Raw genomic sequence first — 22,667 nt, 5'->3', positions numbered from 1 at the left:
GTGTAAACACATCCAAATCCACAGATGTAATTTGACCCGCAAAAGATATGACAGTTTTAACTCGAAAGTGTTGTTTTGAAATGATTGGATACCTACACAACATAATGCTTTTATGTATAACTTTGAAAAGATGATACTGCGTTCGTTTTTATTCACATCATGACGTCTGTTTGAAAATGTGAGAGCATTGGCTCACAAATCTTATTGCATTTATTAAAATTATGGTTTGGTAGCCTAAATCATATTTGTATATTGCGTTTTTTGTTTAGGGATAATGGTACACATTGTGAGTTGCACTCTACATATTTACAATAATAAAGACACGAATCTATCTCCATAGAGGTCGCCGTTTGCTTTGAAATAATCAGACGCGGTCGGTCGTTGCGCGCAGCCAAGGCGAGAGGGGGAGATAGGGGGATGGATTTGCTCTTGCTCAGACAGCAGATCGGCTGTCCCAAGCTGAGCTGATCCTCTCTCTCTCTCTCTCGCTCTCCCAGCACCTTGCCTGCCTCTTGTGTCATTGGCCACCTGCCTCGCCAAGAGCCAGCAACGCAGGAGCACGACAGCCGCAGCTGAATAACGGAGAAATCGAAATCTCCATTGACATCGTCTACAAACAATTTATTGTGCCGTCCCAAAGATACTTTAGGAGAAGTAGCTCAGACACGGAGGAGGAGAGGTTATAGCCGAGAACAGTGGTGAGCGGCTGCGCGGACTTGGCAACCTGCTGGTTTTGTTGTTGTTACGGGGCAAGGAGGGGAGCGCCAAGCAACGGGACTAATTATTAAACCGGGTCCCCCCCTCATCGGAGCCACTTGCATGGATACATCATGGCTACGTTTGTTTGCAGGGTTCAGTTTTTAGATGACACCGATCCTTTTAACAGCACCAATTTCCCAGAGCCGACGAGACCTCCGCATTACACCTTCAGAGAGGATATTCCTCTTATCAATCAGATAGCAGGAGTCCACAGGCTTCTCAAAGCTCCACACAAGGTATGCATTGATCACGTCTATTACCTATATCATACAAACGCCTAGGTATAACACCAGCGAGACACTATTATGCGGTAGACTAAAATAAGACACTTCTTACTTGCTTAAATTGTTGATTATACTGTATGTCGGCTATACATTCAATTGAGGAGTGTAAACCTGATCATCAGATTAGATTGCTGTAGGCCTATTGTTTTTCTTTTCAGTTTACAGATAAACCTGCTTTGTCAATCTGTCAGTCACAAACCTGCTATTTTAAGACCAAATACGCACGCAACTGATTGGTTTGCAGTCATAGGCTTGATACATCTAAAAGTGCCTGTGACAACTTTCACAAAGCTGCTAGAGATATAGTAGGCCTACACAATCTGTTTGCTTCCTTTCTTCTCTTTTAAACGTATGCGTCTTAAATAATCACAAGTTCATATTTAGCTGCAGAAGTGGTCTTGCTGGCCAGAGCGACAGGTGGGCGAGAGGCCTCCGCTCATCCCAATAATATCCGGAGCGGACGCGCGCCGTCTCGTTCATTTAGAAGTCATGGGAGAATGATGTGGCATTAGTGCCTCAAGCGCTCATACAAGTGACAAGTGTATCTGAGAATTATGCAAGAGTGATGTTTGTGTGTTTATGTGTGTATGTGTGTGTACAGTGTGTACTTTCAGGAGTTTGCAAGACGACAGTTTTTAGATTACATTTGTTTTTGTTGTTGAGTTTTTTTTCTACCTGGCATCTCCTTCCACTCTCTAAGCAGCATTGCCAACACTGTTGCCCTCAACAGGGATACAGCAGATACACAAACATCACACAACTAATGTCAAACACAGCAGTGTGGTTTTCCAGACCAGTACTTATTTCACAGTCCATTTTAAAAAACCACCAAATGTATGAAAAATGGCCCTCACTGTAGAGAGGCTTATGATTACAAAGTACACAAGAACATGTGAAGATTCTGTTTTTGTTTGTAATTTTTTTCACATCATCAGGCTGGGCTTGACGACACACAATCTCTCTCTTCCTCTCTCTCTCTCTCCCTCCCTGTATTTTTTTCTTCTCTTACTGTGCTATTATGGAGTGATGGCCGAGCACTCTGATTGGCTGGGGCCCTTAGATCTGTAAAATGTAAAATATAGTTCACTTGTCTCAGAATGCCTGTGGGTGCGGCCTGAATCCCTGTGACACTTTGTTCTCCTTACTTTGGCTTTTGGTTTCCGTGGATCCTTGACCTCCTCCTCTTCACCCTCCTCTGCCTCTCAGACAACACACCACAAGCTTACACACAATAATACCTATTCCACTACAGTAATTGTACTCAAATGTGTGTGTGCACAAACAGCATAATCCCAATCTGGGAAGCCTAGAGAGATACGCTTAAGGCCTGACACTTGGCCTGACACAAATGTCTCTATCCTCAGGATAGCTGTCGTTACCCGGGTGACTAGGCCAGACCCCCCCCCCCCTTCTAATGACCAGACACCCAAAGACTAGACTTGTACAGTATATCCTAATGATAGACTGAGAAGGGCACTCTCACCCAGAGGCCTTCAAAAAACCCAGACCAAGCAGTCTTTTACATATTTCATTAGCAGTGTCTCAGATAAAACACTATCTGGGCCATTTTAAGCAACACAAAACACACCCTCTCAGCTCTTCAAAGACCCCTTTTCCTCTGTGGTTTCTATTTACCTCTGGAAAAACGTTTTTAAAACCTAAACGCCCGCCTGTCTCTGTTATGTAACAGTGTCGTTAACGATCGACCCACCCTGAGCGCCGGCAGGCTCTGTGTTGTTTTAATGTGGAAGTAATTACTCTCTCTCTCACTCTTTTATACCAGGAGAACTTGATTAAACAAGTGTAAAGTATACCAGCCACTAAGTGTTTCCCTCGCCCTGACCAGAGCCTTCGCTGCGGGGAGAGTCTACAGCTACAGCTCTCTGGTGTGTCAGAGGATGATGTGTTATGTTTCATTTTACTCCTATTTCTCATACAAAGTGGTCAAAGAAAGAACAACACTTTGTAGGCTCTGCTGTTATAATATCCCGTTTCACTTACAAAGTGGTGCAGGGCTCGGTTCTTGATGTTGCTGCAGTATCATTATGTCTTTGTATTGCTGCCTGTGGATGATATACTGGAGAGAGTACATCTTAGGGCAATATACAAAGACAGTGTCTTGAAAGCAGTGCAGACTCTTTACAGTGAAGCAAGGTTGATGCAATTCAGTAGCTGTGCATTGTGATTTAGAGGAAGAATGATTAGTAGTATGGTTAGTGTAATGCAGATATGCTGTAAGTCTCAGTCCACAGCTTCAACAGGTCATCAACGTTCCTTCCTATTCCATTGAGAGACTCCTAAGATGGCCTGCATGTTATTGAAGCAAACATGCTTTTCAGTCAAATTACAGTTCTGTACCTGGTAAGAATACAAATTTGAATGTTATTGCTATGGATTGTTTGTTGCCAACATGGAGGAGAGTTTGCAGGACTCTGGCCCTGCCCCTGCCCTCTTCCACCCTACCTCTATGGCTCTATGGCATGCTGGGTTAGATCAGGGTAAATATAGACAAGGCTATATTTACACTCTGAGCCCATCAGCCCATCTCTGAGAGAGACAGAGACAGAGAGGGTGACTGGAGGGTCTTGTGATCTGAGGTTTCTCCTGGTCAGGGTGTCGTCATTCAGCTAGACTGGACTGGAAAGCATGGCAGCAGAGAGGGGGGGTCAGATTAGTATAGGGTTAGGAAGTGTGTAGGGGTGCTAACGTGTGACTGGGCTCTCATTGATACATTGTCACAATTCAGTTATATATATATGACATAAGTGGGCATGGGGTTGGACCCACTCATTTGGGAACTATGCCGTGATTTACAGACAGTTCAGTCATTATTCATACATAAGCAGGCGCGCTCAGATAATGTATCAACCAGGTAAAAGTATCTACGCACACCTGTGAATGACCTCTGATCTTGTTGCTCCGCATGGTGCTGTGTCTGCATGGCAGTGCACCTGGTGTCAGAACCGACACGCTAGATTTAGGAGTAAAAATGTGTTTCTTGAGTGTTACCTTAGCTGTGCAGATGTGTGCGTGTTTGAAATCACACAGAATCCAAGATCAAAGCAATAAGCCGGTTATCACTCACACACAATGCCCTTAAAAAAAAAAAAAAAAAAGCATTAAAGATAGAAGCCAAATGTAAACATGAGCAGTGAGCTCTCTCTTTCTCTCTCTCTCTCTCCCCCTCCTCTCTTTCTATCTGGGTTTCATGTTCTGTGGGCTTTATTACTACACAACTGCTGCTGGGGTAATTCCCTTAACTGTGCTGTAATGTTGAAAACAGCGCCCTGCCACAGCCTGACCCCCCTGTTCTTAGGCTGTACACGCTCATGTTCTTACCCACCTCGTAAAAGACGCTTTATTTTACAACTGCAAATTGTTTTAAAAAAGGGGTGTTGAAGCAGACACGTAAGAGAGGGGTAGTAGACCGATGTCATTCCTGTGGTAGTTTATATACATCACACCCAGTGCTGGGAACAAACTCTTATGTTTACCCAGAAGCCACCTCTCCCAACCTCTGCCATTCTAATCCCCCAGCATCGTCTCCTCAGCCAGCTGTTGGTGTTTGAGACACTGAGCTTCCTCTATATTTGGGAAATGTATAGCCCCTTGCAATCCGAGTAGATGTGTTCAATCTCAAGGAGACAGGTACTGCAGTGGCTGAGGTATGATGGTAAAACAGTGTTCATAATAGACAGTTTGCTCAACAAAGTACAAAGTACCTATTGAGGGCCATAGGGATCAATAGTTTAAGAAACATTGGGATGAATATTATGAATGATCATTTGATGTCCATCTCTCCCCCCCCCCCTCTCTACTCTAGCTTGATGACTGTGCCCTGCAGCTCTCTCACAATGGGACCTACCTGGACCTGGAGTCGTCTCTGGCGGAACAGAGGGATGAGTTAGAGGGGTTTCAGCAGGAGGACATAGGGTATGACCACGTCTCTCCCATCTCCTCCCTCCCTCTCATCTCTCCATTTCTCTTCCTTCTCTCTTTTCGCCTTTTCTCCTCTCTCCCATTCTCTATCTTAGTGCCTCTCCCTCATTCTCTCTCTTTTTCCTTCTGATAATCCTCCTCTTGTCTCATTCCTCCTGTCAGTTGTGCATCTCTGTATGAACCCCATCTGTTGTTCCATCTCCATCCATCTTTCTCTTTGTGTGAGACAGTGACAGTTTAGTTCAGTTTAGTTTATGGACCACTCAAAGAGATATAGTCAAACATTCTGTCAACAACAGGTGAAAAAGTATTTCTACAGCTGAGGCAGAGAGATGAGATCTACTCCCCTTCTCTCTCACACACACATTTTCAAATTTTCGGCATTCTAAAAAAAAATCGGTGGAATCACAGTCTGCTGGATATGGATTTCTTGGAAGGACGAGTTCACGGAAAGTATGAACCTCTTGGAAAGAGGGACTGAAACGTCCTCCCTTCCATGGCAGCACCGAGAGGAATGCTAGTCCTCCTCTTTCACTCTTTCTTTCTTTCCTTCTTCTTTTCCCCATGATGAGATTTATTATCACATTCTGCAAAGTGATCAACTCGCAAGCCAGAAAATAATGTTCTAATATTGTTTTATAGTCAATGTCTGTACTGACATTCCTGTCTTTGCATAAGGAGCCTATTACCACAACATCTCTTTGCAGACAATATTGCTTACTTGATAGGGAGTGTTGTGAAAGGGATGAATCTCATAGATCCGGCCAGTGTACTGTATGTAACCGTGTGTGTGTGTGTGCCTGTGTGTGTGTATGTGTGTGTGTGTGCCCACGTGTGTATGTGTGTGTGTGTGTGCCCACGTGTGTGTTCACGTGCGTGCATGCGTGAGGAGAGAGCTTAAGTAAACAATGCTATGGTTAACCCTTTCACCTTGTGGAAGGTGATGGGCAGGTGAATAGACACAGGTGTGTGTTTTGTAGCAGGGGAGATCTTGAGGAACCAGTTGGTTTTAAAAGCTCCTGTCAGTCCTGTGACCAAGGGTGCTTACCACGTCAATGATGAGGTGTTGAAGATAGATAGCAGTAGGTTACCCTGCAGTGTTCCTATAAACAGAGAAGCGTTGATGGGGTGAATGCTGTTTAGATCAAGTGTCAAAGATGAATAAACCGAACACACAAAATCGCTCAGCCCAACACCACATTCATTACTGTGTCACTGTAAGGTCAGTGGGTCACTGATCCATTTGAGTCCAGTGTTAAAGGGATAATTCAACTCAAAATCATAGTCTACCCAATGTTTTCGCACATCAAACACAGTTCGGTTGAGTCAAAAGGTTTGAGTTTGAGTTTTCCTTTCCTTCCTCAATTTGCTTCCATCGTCTCAACTTTCTTTTACAAACTACAAAAGTCTTCTCTGTAGAGGAATGTGAATCACAGGATCAGTAGATGGTTACAGTAGAGTGGTGAAATGTTGGAAAAGTGAAGCCAGGAGAAAAACAACCAGCCCCATCATCTCATTGCCGTGTGTTAACATTGTGCTCTGTTTCCACCAGCATGACAGATACACAAGGATAAGAGGCTAGCTGGAATGTTTGTTATCCGCAGTGTTGCGTTACCAGAGAGACCTCTTGCTCAGTTGGGATGCTATCTTTAAGATGGTACTGATGGAGGTGAATGATTAGCTCCTAGCGGTTAGCAGGTAACGGCTAACGTTAGCGGTATCCTGTTGACATAGATTGGCTGTCAATGCAGTAGCACAATATCACACATCTTTTAGCCTTTTTTTTTTTTTGTTTTGTTTGATTGTGTGGAAATGGGTGTTGGTATGAACATATGATGATATGTTGATAAAGATAGTCCTGCACATAGTCAGTTTCACACAGCGAGAGGTCAGCAGCGTTCAGAGAGAGTACCTTTTGTAGGCTATATTTCCAGACTCTGACACAGCTAGTGTGTGTTTGTTGCTTACATACGTCTGTGTTGCGTGTCTATTTTGTTTTCCTATGATGAATCCATGTCTGTGTGTGTGCATGATCTACCTGTGTGTGTGTCTGTGTGTGTGTGTGTGTGTGTGTGTGTTGTGTCTGCTTCTGCTGTTCTGCTGTCTTTCCTAGGGCTCAGATCTGTATCAGTATGTGGATGTAGGTCTACTGTGGGCCACTGTTTCACTGTTTTACTCATGTTTCCTACCTTTTATCCCACCATTCCACGTCATATATACACACACACACACACACACACACACACACACACACACACACACACACACACACACACACACACACACACACACACACACACACACACACACACACACTCACTCTCTCTCTCTCTAATGGTATGATTGCAACTCCTTCATATCTGTCTCCCTCTCTCTTTTCAGGACCAGAGGGAAGAAGCACAGTGTTGTTCTGCGGACCCAGCTGACTGTCCGTGTTCATGCCTGTATCGGTGAGTGTTGTAGGACATGTTTACATATGTGTCTAAGAATGGAACGACCGGGAAACACACGCCAGGAAGCATGTTTTCCCCAATGAGCATACAATGCTGTACATGCATGATCACAAACACGGCTGTTCATCGGTTTACATGGATATTTACCGTACGTGTGGGGGACTGAGGCCTCCCACTTTGAAGCATCCTTAGAGAGTGATAGAGCCACTGGTTTTTCTGTCGACACAATATCAGCTTTCTTGTGAGTTGTGAGTTTGACGTTTTGTTTAATTTTACAATTGTACAGGCTTTACGGTTGTAGGAAAATGGGTTCAAATGTGTGCGTGTGTGTGTGTGTGTGTGTGTGTGTGTTATTGTTATTAGGTGTGTGAGCAAAGTGTTTGAGCTCTGTGTGTTGGTGAGGCCTCCCCAGGGTTTGTCCCATTGGGGCTGGTAAAGCTATTACTGAGTGACGTCCTCTAGTCTCCTTAGTTTACAGAGAAAGAGAGGGAGGGAGGAAGGTAAGGAGAGAGGAGAGGAGGGGAGGGGAGATGACTGTAGGAGAGAAAGGGAAAGAGGGAGGGGAGGGAGAAATAGATGGAAGGCAGGGAAAGAGGGGCAAGAGAGAAAAAAATGAGGCCTTAGGGGAGGATGCAGTAGAGAGATAGATTGGGAGGGAGGGAGAAGATAGAGAGGGGGAGAGAGAGAGAGAGAGATGAGGGGAAAGCTGACTGGTGCAGCTTGGAGCCTGAACCAGAGCTGTGACATGGAGAACATGAGTCAACATTGAGTGCACAAATCCCTCTCCGTAGATTCCTCCACCTCTCTCTTTCTGGCATGCTGCAGTCACTCTTCACAGCTGTCGGAGAGTTTCACCACTACTGTTTATATTTTTGCTTATTATTACAGCAAAAAAACAAAAAAGAAAGTGTACAATTTTAAACGTTCTTCTGGGGCCGGCGAGGATGGCAATCTTCTTAAGCAGGAAACACAAGATGGAGGGGTGACAGATCCATGACGTAAGAAACGTAAAAAAAAAAAAAAGCAAGGATCAAACTGGACTTTGCGTTTTTCACAGCAGATCTCCCTGTGTTTGAGGAGAAGTGGGGCTCTTGTGGAGCTGTGTGTTCTGTGGTAGAGGGGGAACTCTTGTTTGCAGGTCAGTTGAGGTAGGGTAACAATAACAACTCCTACTAGTCGGCCACTAATTATGTTTCGGGGTTGTGGTTCCACAGGCTGTCCCTCTGGTTGTGGCAGCAAGCCACGTATCTGGCTGCCAGTTTGGAGCACACTCCTTCCAGCGACAGTATCTGTATCTGTCTATCTTGTCTCCCAGTTCCTGTCTCTTTTCTTTAGTCACTCTCACCCTCTTTCTGCCCTTCTTTCTCACTCTCTCCCTCCCTCTGTCTGTGCCCTTCCTGCATGGTCAACATTTTTAGTGTCAGTGATAGTAGCGCTAATTCTGGACTCCAAAATCGCTGCATCTCATTGGTTGAAGGCCTTCAGAGCAGGGTCAGAGGTCAGTGGAGAGTGGAGCTGGGGTGTTAACAAGTAAAACACACACACACACACACACACACACACACACACACACACACACACACACACACGCACAGACGCATACACAGTGACGTCGGGCAGGGTGGTCAAATCCCTCAGCCACTCACGTAAATCCAGTGTGATTGTTGTCATTTTTAACTTCTTTCTGTAGCGGGTGCTTGTGTTTCGAAGCAGGTAGACGTGGCTCGTAGGGTTGTTTTTCACCATATTGCTCTCACCTCTCACAAACGTTCAGAGGTCACTAAGGAAAGTTATCAAACAGACAAGGAAGCTTGGGATAAGAAGCTATTGAATACTATTGGGACGTGTCCAGTAGGGAGGAGGCTTAAGTGGATGAGTAGACCTAGCCTGAGTCCACAGCCACCTGCTGCATCCTGGCCCTCCCCCCCCCACACACACACACACACACACACACACACACACACACACATACATACACACACACACACACACGCGCGCCCATCCCCAGCCTTCCGAGTGGATTGAACTGGGCAGGGGCGTAATCTAAATCCCCCTCTCACACAATCACACACACACACACACACACACACACACACACACACACACACACACACACACACACACACACACACACACACCCTTCCCAACACTATGTGACAGTTGTCGAGGGTCTTGTGTGTGTGCATGTGTGTGTGTGTGTGTGTGTGTGTGTTGATACAGTACTCTTTGCTGGCCGCCCTGCCTACCACTTAGGTCAATCAGGTTCATTAGCAACATTTGCAAACTATTGCACTTTTAAGGGTGTGCGTTATACATCCATTACTCTGATAGCACAGTTAGCATGTTTGTCATTGGATCTCTGTGGGGTAAATTTGCCAACTATTTTACCTATCTATTACAGTATCTCATCCTTAAAATGCTCAAAACTTTTCACCCTTGCACACACTCTTTCAGCCCTTGCACGCACGCACACACACACGCACACACACACACACACACACACACACACACACACACACACACACACACACCCACCCCCACGCACACACACACCCTTCCCAACACTATGTGACCGTTGACGAGGGTCTCGATAGCTATGAGGAAAGCCAATACCAAGCTAACAAAACTATGCATGTGTGCATTTGAGTGTGTGTGTGTGTGTATTTGCTGACACAGTAGTCTTCACTGGCCCACCGCTTACAGTAGGTCAGTCCGGTTCACTGGCCACATTTGCAAACTTTTAAGGGTGTGCGTTATGCATCCATTACTGTAATAGCACATGTTTGTCATTGGATCTCTGTGGGGCCAATTTGCTAAACTATTTTACCTATCTATTACAGTAATCTCATCCTTAAAATGGTCCAAACTTTCCGTCCTTTCACATGCTTACCATTTAACATTTTGAATATACAACTTGCACCCAGAATTGCACAGATGCTGAACAAACACACAGACCAACTGTAGTGTAGGTCCAAGAGCGGTGGTCTTAATTCCACAGCATTAAACAGATGTTAAGGGTATATACTCAGATAAAGGAAGAGTCCGTATGAGTTCAGCCCATTCAGTTTACAGATTCCTCAGTCATTCCACCCCTCTCTTCTCTGCTCACTGTGGTCCACTCATCCACCCCTTCAACGTTTTCTAATCCGTCCAGACCTTGATCTTGCAATCCCCCCAATCGGCTGCAGATTGAACGTGAAGGAAAAGCCTGGCACAACAATCGAGGATTTATATGCTCTGATTGCTTGCAGAATGAAGTGTCCTAGCATACGTTCCCACAATGGTTGGGTGAATGAAGCGTCTTAGGATCAGTCGATTGCATAATGATCCCGCAACGAATGGGTGACGGACCCTGGCGAACAGAAGCTCCGTTTGATTGTGAGATTAAATGTGAGGAAGGATGGGTTTTCTTACAGTAATCAGATGTGATTGGTTAGGATTATCAGGGTGGTGAACTGTGAACGGTCAGAGATTGTTGGTGGTTAGGTTGAATGTGAGGGAGATATCTAGGATTCATATATGGTTTTTAGTTAAAGACCTTTAGAGACCTATTGGGTGTCAGTTTGGACTCACTCATCACTATCGGAACTTGATAAATGCTTGACTTTAATTTCCACATACTGTAGAAACTCCCATTGACACCCATGCTTAAATTAAATGAAAAATCAAGTTACATGGATGGTTGCCAAGTGAGGATTCAGCCCACAGTGTGATATGTGTGTTAATTAGTTTTTGGATTAAGATGGTGACATGTTGCCTCAGTCAGTGAAGCTGTTTCGCCAACTGTGCTTGTCTAAGCAGCACCTCTGAGGCTAAGACAGCATTGCTGCCCCCCCCGTCTCTGCTCTTTAATGGGCGAGCGTTTGTCAGCACCTGACCCCCTAGAGATTGGGGTCAGTGTTCCAGGAATATGTCTCTCTTACTGTACACCGAGCTAGAGTCTTTTGCAGCTTTACAGATAAAGGACAAAGGGACAATCTCTGTGGAGAGTTTGTATAGTGCTGATAGTCGATACAGTCGATACCATTCGTGCAAGGCTCTGTGATCTCTTCATCTCTCTCCTCAATTTCTGTTTCTCCAAGTTTTCCTGTCTTAGTAATGTATCTTTAACCCCCCCTCCCCCCTCCCCCCCTCTCTCTCTGTCCGTTTGCCCACAGAGCCTAGTGCTTCATTTTTAGTGGTTAATTTTAGCCCCCTGGTTCCAGTGTTGCATGCCTGGAGCAGGGCTGACACTGACGGGTGGAGAGGGCCTTGCAATGAGGGGCAGATGGGTTGGAGGGGGAGGTGGGGCAGAGGGGGCGAACTGGAGGTGTTATCTTTGGAACGTGTTGACAGCACAGACACATGTGAGGGGGGCAGTGCAGTATCGTACGAAAGAAAGAAAAAGAGGAGAGAGGGGAAAAGGTGAACAGAAAGGTGAGGGAAGCGAGGGAAAATGAGAGAAGAGAAGGGGAAAATGTTAAAGGATTAGAGAATACTCAAGAAAGAGATGTGAGATGTATCTTTATCTTTTTCCGAGGTTATCTTGATAGTATACAGTTGCATCCACTCATTATTTGAGTTGAGATGATTCCATTTGCGTCTCTCCCACACTCTCTTACAGGAAGAGAGAACTGGTGCGTGAGACAGAGTGCAGATGACACCGTCTGACAGTGAAATATACTCTGTAACACAATGTATACTCTGTATTTCACTCTGTAACACAATGTATACTCTTTATTTCACACTGTAACCAATGGGTACAGTATGCCACATGCAGCTCATTAGGTTCAAAACTGGTCTGTTGTCTGTCGAACAATAGACCTTGCGTGTGTTTGGAACAAAGCCAACTCCCAACTACTTAGCTCCGGAATTCCACTTCTTTTTATTTGGCTTTTATTTCGCCAGAATTTCTACGCCCCAATTATCCCACTTTAACGACCCCCTGCGGTCCAGGATGGGGGGAGGGGGGTGAAGATGAGAGAGGGACAGGCGGGGCACTCTTTTACATTTTCCTCAGCCATGTTGTTGCATAACAAATTAGCAGGGTGCTGCAAGTAAGGGTCTTATATTCTCATCTCTCTCTCTCTCTCTCTTTCACTAAGAGAAGGATTAACAGTTCCCATGTCGTTCCCCCTTTCCTAATATGCATTTTTCCCTCTCCCTCACTCATTTCTCATTCCTCCTATTCCTCTGCCTATGGTGATAGATGTAACGTTGGATTGGCGTGAATAGCTTAAAAGTGGTAGGAGAAGTTACAGAGAGCAAGAACAATAGTTGGACTTGCTGAAGCAAGCCCACTAATACGCGTGAGCAAGAACAATGGTTGGATTTGCTTAAGTAAGCCACTAATGATCCGTTGGCCAGTATTCTCTCTCTGTGGTCTCAGCAGAAGGTGCTGTTACAGGTGGAAATGAATAGTCACGAGACAAGAGGAGCTGACTGACCTTGGTGGGTTATAGTAGGAGAGGGGCATCTATGTCCTGATGGAGATTTAGAGTGTCTACCCAGACAGGAGGAAAGATATGTGGGGGTTATGGGAAAGTGTGGAATGGAGAGATAAAGGTTGTTAATCCAGGGTAATGTAAAAGAACAGCAGAGACAGAAGTTATAAACCTTCAGCAACACGGTTAGCCTTTCCTGCTGACGCCTTCATTCCCTGGCACTGAACAGTCTCTCACAATGTCTTTCATTCTCTCTTCCTCTGTCTCACCCTGTCTTTGATTATTTCTCTTTTCACTGATTCTTTCTCCTTTCACAAATTCTTTCTCTCTCATTCTCTATCTTCTTCTCCCTCTTAGTGTATCTCTTTACTCTCCTTCTCTCTTTCCTTCTCCTCCCCCTCATATTGGTAAATCTATATTTTTAGATTAGATTGTGTGTGTGTGTGTGTGTGTGTGTGTGTGTGTGTGTGTGTGTGTGTGTGTGTGTGTGTGTGTGTGTGTGTGTGTGTGTGTGTGTGTGTGTGCACGCGCCTTGGTTGTAGACTGTGTGCACTTCTGAGTTTCACACGCAGACCGGTCTCGATCTGTCACTCACTCTCTCTATGTACTGATGCTCTGCTGTGATAAGTTGCTGTATTTATATGTGCGTGCGTGCGTGCTGCGTGCTGCGTGCTGCGTGCTGCGTGCTGCATGCTACCTGCCTGATACCATTGCACCCGCATGAATCATGCGCAACTGCGATGGAGATATCGAGATGGAGGGATAGAGGAGTGGCTGTATCTGGCTGTATCATCTGGTTGTATACTGTAGTCTGGTTGTATTGTCTAGGTCTGGGACCTAGTTGTATCGTCTTGCCGTGTGATCTGGCTGTATTGTCTGGCCGTGTGTGTGGCAGGGTTTTCCCATGGCTCAGGTCATGTTGTCAAACACAAGGAGTTAGACTCTAGCTCCTGAGAACTGGAAGAAATATGACACCATAGATTGGACATGGATTGTGTGTGTGCGTGTGCATGCATGTGTTTGTCCTTATGCATGTCCAGCTTATACACACAGTATCAGTGTAGACCGGTGCAGTCTCCTCAACCTTTGGTTGGTGTGATTGAAACATTTCACACCCTCACTTAAGGTTCCTACATTTTACAACAAGACAATCTAAAACGTTGAGACAACTTTGGAGTAGAACCCTGCATGAGCTGGCCATGTGCTAGGCACGAGGAGAGAGGGATAGGCTAATGGATTTATGGGATGTGTGGGGAGATGAGAAGAGGACATCAACTGGGAAAGCCATTTGCAGAGGAAACAGAAGAGAAAACAAACCTGGAGGAAATGCACCTGCCAGAACGCTTGGTCACAAGGTCTTAGAGTGATGTCATAGTCCCCAGGCAGAGAGAGACAGAGAGACAGAGACAGACAGAGAGAGAGAGACAGACAGACAGACAGACAGACAGACAGACACAGACAGAGAGAGAGAGAGAGAGAGAGAGAGAGAGAGAGAGAGAGAGAGAGAGAGAGAGAGAGAGAGAGAGAGAGAGAGAGAGAGAGAGAGAGAGAGAGAGAGAGAGAGAGAGAGAGAGAGAGAGAGAGAGAGAGAGAGAGAGAGAGAGAGAGAGAGAGAGACGTGCGGTAGGGAGTGGGAGTGATGGATGACAGTAATAAAGGAGAAAAGGCGAGGACAATGGAGGAAAAGGGAAGGACAGATATATCTCTGATGTAGGCTTGTGTGGTGTGTATGATGTGTAGAATGTACGGGTATATTACGTGGTATTTTTACGCTCAGATGTTATAGGATTTGATCCCACTTAACCCTGAAGGTCAAGAAATAACTGTTAGCACCCCCACACTGCCCCCCCTTTCTATAGCAACAGGTGGGGGGCCAAACAGAGAAACTGACACCAGCCCCCCCCACATCCACCCAAACACACCTACCCTAACCCCTCAGCCTCTTATAGCCCCTAACCCATTCCCCCTGTCCTGGCCTGTCCTCCAGAGAGACTATATCTGGCTATAACAATGCAATAACAACGATTACCATGGCAATTGTGTATTACAATTCCATGTCAGACATATTTTGATGTATGAGCCAAATTGGCATAGTCTGAGGGACCATGTCTGTTCTACTCATTCTGTTTCTAGTATGAAATCATCCCCCAAATCTGCTCACCAAGAAACCTCACACCTCTATCTCTCTCTGTCCTTGTCTCTGTCACTCACCTCCTCTCCTCCTCTTTATCGTTTAGTCTCTGTATGTCACTCACCATCTTCATTACTCCCTTTCTTTCTTTCTTTCTTTCTTTCTTTCTTTCTTTCTTTCTTTCTTTCTTTCTCTCTTTCTTTCTCTTTCCCTTCTCTCTCGATCTCTCCCTCTACACCATGCGATTTGACAGCATGTGAAAAGTTGACCCAGTCTGTCAGTAAAGACATTATAACCAGAGAGACAGTGAGTGAGAGAGAGAGGAGGAGGAGGAGGGGAGGGCGGGGGAGGGCAGGGCATGGGAGAACAGTGGACGTTTGTTTTACTGTAGATTCAACACGTTCATGAATGGGGAGGCTTCCCCACGTGTGAGTTTGAATGGCGGAAAGAGCAGTAAAAAGATTCCATCCTCACAAACAACTTTGTGTTTCTGCAAAACAGTATTGGGTCATACTTTACATTTGTTAGCTCAGCTTATGTGGCATAACATAACGTTCTACATTTAGGGCTCTATTTTTGTCTGGGCGCAACTATCAAACATAAGCATGTTGGCAATATCAGCTTGTAAAAGTTGGGGTAATGTTGGGTCGTATATATACAGTTGGCTTGTAATACTTTCAGATCCTAATATCAATTTACAAGTCTTACATCAGCTTGCTTGCGCTGTGGTGGGAGAGCTGGCGTTACTTGAGATGTTTCCTTAAAAACTTGCGCCAAAGTGCCAGTTTCAGACAGCGCGAGGCGGGGACAATTAAGACCAACCACAACCACCTCTTATCACAAACACAGCTGTAATCACAGTAAATATGGCAGCAGCAGCCATTTAAAAAGTAAGCCTATAATAGGATGCTAGGAGTTAGCCTAGTTATGTGAAAATTCTCACCATTATCGGCTCAATCTTGCAAGCTGTTCATTGTTCACGTTCATTCTTGCAAATGCAAAACCGCCATTGGATTATTTCTCATTGAGTTTTAAATATTATAGTAAAGATGGCCGACTGTGGCCCGATTTCTTTTTGTTTGTTCTGCACTTGCAAATTGGGGCCCTGAGAGTAATACCGGAAATTGAATGTTTGTAAGTGTGAGACTTGCTGAGATGGCAATTGTCATTTTATGAATAGTGTTGGAGGTTATGTGACTCCCCATGGAGACCGTATCATCGCAGTAGGAGACTATGTGATGTGTGTGTGTGTGTGTGTGTGTGTGTGTGTGTGCGTGTGTGTGTGTTTGTGTGTACTTGCGTGCACTGTGCAGTAAGGTTGTCACTGGACTCTGCTAAGCCTGATGGGTTATCCTCTGTCATCACCGTGGTAACATACAGTGGGAACAGGTCCAGCAGGACTGAGACTGAAGTTCCTGATCTGTGTGTAAGCTCTAAGAAAAGCATGTGTGAGTGTTTATCTGTGTGTGTCTGTTTGTTTGTGAGTATTTATGTTTGTGTATACATTTGAGTTTGTGTGCGTGTGTGCGTGCTTGTGTGTGTGTGTGTGTGTGTGTGTGTTAAAGGGGTGCATAGGGGCGTTATTTTAGTATTGCAGTGCCAGGGGCACATGAAGGGCATAGCCATGTGGTCTGGGGCATTTGGCCATGGAGGGGTAAGGGGGTATAAGGAGTATGTGTGGTGTCTGTCTCTTTGTGTTACGAAGGGTATGTCCGGTGTGTGCTTGTTTTTATTTAGGTATTTGTGTATGTGTGTGTGTGTGTGTGTGTGTGTGTGTGTGCGTGCGTGTATGTGCGCACGCGTGTTGAACCCATTCTAATTCCTGTCTCTGACTAACTGTGACTGAACTGCCTGTTCAGTAAATCTCTGGAGTCATGGAGCCTTAAGTCTAACCCAGGCTGTCTCTTTCCGGGATCCTGTGAATACATGCATGCGCGCACGCACGCACGCATGCACGCACGCACACACACTATTTACAGTATATTTGTATTGCCGCTTTGTATCCATGTCCTTTATAAACATCACCTCAGTGATAGCTGTAGGGCCAAGGGCCAAGACCAACAAACAGTAAATAGACCAACAGAAAATAGCTGTGTTGCTGTCCTGAGAGGTCATAATTTCTTTTTTCCTGACTGTCATCCACACACACACACACACACACACACACACACACACACACACACACACCGACACACAGACACACACACACACACACACACACACACACACACACACACACACACACACACACACTGCGTGAACTGTACAGAGTGTTAGCACCATGGGGGCTTACTGTAGATCTGATACCTAACCCCTCTCTCTATTTTTAGACCAATATCAGTTCCCAGATGGGAGAGCTTCCTGGATGATTATACCCTCTCTCTGGTGTCCACTCACCTCCTTTTAGATCCAACTGGGGGTCTTTGATCGATGGGTCCTGGGAGAGGGGTGATATGAAATCCCTAGAACCGTGAGTCAGCGATAATAACTAGGCTTAATGCTAGACCACCAGCTGTGTCATGCTGAAATGACTCCCCTCTGTCTGACCGACAAAAATGAAGTCCCTATTTTTAGTCAATCCTGTGCTGTGTTACAATGTCCTCCCTATTTGACCTCCAAGCTGTGTTTTACTACAATGACTCCTCCTGGTCAAATCGTTGTGGTTCAGGAAACACTATACAGTATGTGTGACTTGCTGACCCCTGTTGTTCTGTCCAGGATTAGCTGTGTTAGCTCTGTTAGCTCCCCCTCCCTTGTTTTATTATTAGCATTATTAACTTCTTTTTTTTTTACAATAGCCCTCTGCTATGTATTACTAGCCTTAGCATTCCACGACTGGCAGTATTGTGATGTGTTTTATGTGCATAGTGGGCCTACATAATGCACATGTATTTCCCATAAGGAAGCTGTAATGTCAACAGCAGTGTACACGTACAGGACAGAGACTAACCGTACTTTTAGCCTCCCTGTTTCTCTGTGGAGATGGTAGGCCTTAATGTTCAGGGATTAGCCACAGCCAAAGAGCTAATCCCATTAGCCAGGAGGAAAAGGAAGGAGCACTCTGAAGATTTAACAGATGGACAGAACGAGAGAGGGAGTCCCGCCTCCTTACAGAATGTACAGTAACAGACGCGCACAGACGCAGATTCATGACTGGATGTCAGCACACCTCATTCACTTCCACACTCTCATACTGGGTTTGATGTCCCCACATCTTTTCCTTTATCCTCACGTCTTTTTCCTTTGTGGCCCTGTTTATTATATATTTCATGACACTTTTGATTTTAGATATGTGAACTGTGCATTCATACATACCATACAATTTCATACCGGTATATTACAAACCATTCCTTGGTGAGCGGAGTGTTGATTTTTAGAAGCTCTGCAGTAACTGAGATCATGGAGCAGCCACCAGTAACAGGACTCCTGTGGCCGTGTCACCCTTCCAGATAAAACTCTAATTATAGACCATGACCAGGGAATGTGCACACTGGGAAAGCTCTGGAACTACCAAGGTGTCAATTAGGAATACACATGGATGTAGAATTATTGTGTGTGTGTGTGTGTGTGTGTGTGTGTGTGTGTGTGTGTGTGTGTGTGTGTGTGTGTGTATGTGTGTGTGTTGACGTGTGTGTGTCTGTGTGTGTCTGTGTGTGGACGTGAGGTCATGCTGAAAATCTCTGACCAGGAACTCAAAAACAAAACCGTAAAATTCAAAGAAAACCAATAAATGGAAGCCTTCATTTATAAGCCTTTCTGGTCCATCTGTGTGTGCTCTCACTGATGAAGACAATAGTACATATACACAGAGACATGGCACACACATCCAGATGGGCAGGAGGCCTGTGTGTGTTTGTGTGTGCATCTATGTTTTCTTTTGTGTAATGACATGGAAAAATGCAAATACACACATCCATTCCACACATGATCACATCCCAGAAAGTGTGCCAGTTTCCCCTTGTGACATTAGTAAAACCAACAGCCAGGAAAGACAGAGAGAGTGGGAGGTAGTAGAACGAGAGATGGATCTTACCATGTAAACACCCTCCTCCCTCTCTTCCTCTCATCCTCCTCTTTGGTCTCTCTGACAGACAAGATGGTCGCTTGGGTTTGAGGAGGTGTTGTATCAGTTTCTACAGTGTGTTTCTACAGGCTGTTGGTTCCGTTTTGGCCCTAAGGTCAAAGGTGAGAGCGATTTGCTTGATTTGCTTCCTGTATGAATCGGGCCGTCTCTCTTCACTCTCCCCTCATGGTATTGAGACAGCTGGAGCCATTAGGGCGCAGTGGGGAAATGGCCCATTGATTGTTTACAGATTGTCAAACAGTATTTATATTGGAGCGGGAAGGTAATTACGTTGACAGGACATATTGCTATGGTGATATAAGATAATTACAGGGCATTGGCAAGGTGGTATAACTGTAGGTTTGGAGTTATTGTTGTGAAATGCCACCCCGTCAACACCTGTACAGCGCCACCTGTCAGCCTCTTTCCCTCTTTCTCTCTCTCCCTTTGTCTCGAGTCCTCTCTCTCTCTATCTCTCTCTGTCAGTCTGGGTATTATATGCTCCAAATCACAGGTGTTAATTTGGCTGAGGCTGCTTAGTTCCTCTCATTTTCACGCCCCATGCTGGGTTTCAAGGAATTTTCCCACATCAAATGTGACCTACACATTACAGTCCTCCTATAGAGGAGCTGCCATACAACAGGGCCAGAGTATCTATCTACCAACCATAGAACACTAGGATGGATTGGGCCTTTGTTATCAGTGTTGTTGACATGGTCCTGAACCAACAGCCTTATTGGTAAAGGTTATAGTGATAACACCCTCTAGGTCTGATGCAGAACATGACAGGACATCTCACAGTAACGTCAGTGTCCTCCAGCTTTCCGACCTCTGTTGTTGCAGAGCGCTCTCTCTGTTACTAAGTAGCCACTTGATTTCCAGGGAAACCTCTGGAACTTTGAGGAACAGGCCTGGATGTGCTGGTCACAAAGGAATGTGTCGTGCTGTTCCAGTGGGCATGAGATGCAGGTCCACTAGCAGTCCTACACTGTGTTTGATGCTACGATATTAATATCCTGATGGAGATACTGTAGTAGGTGGGGGGTGGGGATTGGGGGATGAGGGTCTGTGTGCACGACACATGCGCACACATGCCATTCCATGCAATTGCAATGAGCCCGTCCTCCGATTTCTACCTCCACCAGCCTCCCCTGACCCATGCGCCAACAACCATTAGAGAGGCACAAAGAGTTCATGTTCTCACACCCCTGATGGAACATGATGTTAATGAGTATCGATGATGAGTCATTTGCTTTTTTGTTTCTGTCATCACCAGAACATTTTATTGACAAGTCCTAGAATATGGCACAAGGCACATGACAGGATCGGGGCTAATGATTGACTGTGTTAAGAGTACTGATCGCTGATTGGTACTGTTTGATGATGCAGATTGATTAGGCCCTGTGGGAAGGTTAGCCGTGCTTCACAGGGTGGGGTGGGGGGTGGGGGGTGGGGGGGGGGCTGCTGCTTTCAAAGAAACATTCAATGAGTTAGATGGTTAGATGGTCCGTTTCCTGTGTTTTGCTGGTGATCATTTTATCAGAGATTTTACAATACAGAGATGCCCATAATCTGCTTCTTCAATAGTAGCTCCTATTCACGCTTGTAGGCTCCATCAGTGCTGCTGCTTTTCAGCCTCAAACCAGTCATGAGTATTCAACAAAACTCATAAATAAAAAATCCATAAATAATCCATTTCAAATTTTCTTTTTCTTTTTCCAGCGAATGTTTTAGTTACATAATTGTATGACTAGCAAAGGAGTTTCAAAGTTAAGGGAGCAATATTTATTAAGTTTGGTAATGAGAAACTAATGAATCATTTGTGACATATGTGACTAAATGTGACATAGACGTGACATAGACGTGTCATAGGCATCTTATGTCTGTTCAGAAAGGGAATTCCCCTGTTTCCCAGCCAAGGGTGTAGCTACTGTGCCTCCCTTCATGTTGGTTTGTGTTTACCCAGAAAACACTTGGCCTTCTCTCTCTCTCTCTCTCTCTCTCTCTCTCTCTCTCTCTCTCTCTCTCTCTCTCTCTCTCTCTCTCTCTCCCAGACTCTGACCTTTACTTTGTGGTCACTTTTTCTTTCCTCTCCTTTTTTCCTTTTTTCCTCTCTTGGACATATATCCAGTTTTCCTTCCTCTTAGCTTGAGTTCGTTTCTCGTTCCCTTTATTGTTAAGAGATGTTACAAACACTAACTGACACTTTTTCAATCCAGTATTTGTAATCTTTTAATGATGGCGTTGGCTACGGATATGGACGCATGTTGTATATAAAGTATGACGCCATTCATGATATGCCTCTCTGGTTGGATGAGCGCAATGTAGGGGAGTGGCTCTTCAAAAGAATAAAATAACTCCTGTTAGATCATTACAAAACGGTAATTGCAAAGAGGATGATAGCAGGCTAGAGTTGGCGAGAGCAAACTACTGCTACAGCCTCCAACTTAGCTTGCTGTCAAGCCACAGGAAGTAAACAAAATGTGAAACACCTTGTTATCTTTGGGGACATATACCACATATACTACACCTCACACCTGCAGATAGTTACAATTGCTAGCAAGAGCTACAGCTGTCGCTAATTTAGTCATGGATGCTTATTTTTTTTTGCCTGTATCCAAAAAAAATCCCTGTATATGTGTACGTTGCTTAAGTATGAACTATTGTGGGACTTGGTAATGACTGTATATTGAGCCTATGGTAATTGGAATACGCTCCTGTATCAGCAGCCACTTCCTTTAAGTAGTCAATCTCTCTGTCATTACTGCCTAATGTCTCTCATTCTCAAAATAATTTGGCCTCACCACAGCAATCACTCACAGCCTACAGTAGTCTATATCACAGATCACTCACAGCCTACAGTAGTCTATATCACAGATCACTCACAGCCTACAGTAGTCTATATCACAGATCACTCACAGCCTACAGTAGTCTGTATCACAGATCACTCACAGCCTACAGTAGTCTATATCACAGATCACTCACAGCCTACAGTAGTCTATATCACAGATCACTCACAGCCTACAGTAGTCTGTATCACAGATCACTCACAGCCTACAGTAGTCTATATCACAGATGTGTGTCACAATGAATGCAGCTATTTGTCTCTGATCTCACAGCTCACAGAGGCTCTCACAAACAGACAGACAACTATGGTTGTGTGGGATGACAATGATTCTTATTTATCACAAGGCGGATTCTCCTGGCTCTAACGTTCTGGCATGGGATCTCTGGGTAGAAGCCTGGCCTTAGGCACAGATCTGGAATCATCTTAACCACCTAAGCTTAACCATTAGGGGAGGAAATGCAAAAGCAAAACTGACCTTAGATCAATGTCTAGGGGCAACTTCCTACTTCCTACTTTGGGCTGGTTACAGGTTAGCTTAATTTAGCACTGGATCGGCAATGCACTGAGCTCCAGACAGACAGGCTGGGTCTGGGCCAGGTTAGCCCATGTCTGAGCCCACGCAGGGGGCAAGTCCACTGGCCTGCTCTGCCTTCTCCAGCCCATTTAGTCCCCACAAATGGAAAGATTTATGCACACACACAAACAAAGGGGATTTGAACTCGCAGGCACGCACACACACATGCACACACAAGGCACGCATGTACGCA

The 22,667-nt window shown here is 45.0% G+C and overlaps 1 protein-coding gene across 1 annotated transcript in view; it reads left to right on the top strand.

Annotated features, from left to right (window-relative positions):
* Positions 1-779: 779 nt before the first annotated feature.
* fhod3a (formin homology 2 domain containing 3a) overlaps positions 780-22,667 on the top strand; it is a 49,553-nt gene continuing 27,665 nt past the window's right edge. The window contains exons 1-3 of the mRNA XM_083680380.1: positions 780-995; positions 4,867-4,976; positions 7,365-7,432. Coding sequence (XP_083536506.1) covers positions 831-995; positions 4,867-4,976; positions 7,365-7,432 — 343 coding nt within the window. The 5' untranslated portion in view covers positions 780-830. The remainder of the gene's footprint in view (positions 996-4,866; positions 4,977-7,364; positions 7,433-22,667) is intronic.

The sequence above is a fragment of the Argentina silus genome (assembly GCF_951799395.1).
Source record: "Argentina silus genome assembly, chromosome: 11".
Classification (NCBI taxonomy): domain Eukaryota; kingdom Metazoa; phylum Chordata; class Actinopteri; order Argentiniformes; family Argentinidae; genus Argentina; species Argentina silus.
The sequence above is the reverse complement of the archived record's forward strand: the minus strand, read 5'-3'. Positions and strand labels throughout refer to the sequence as shown.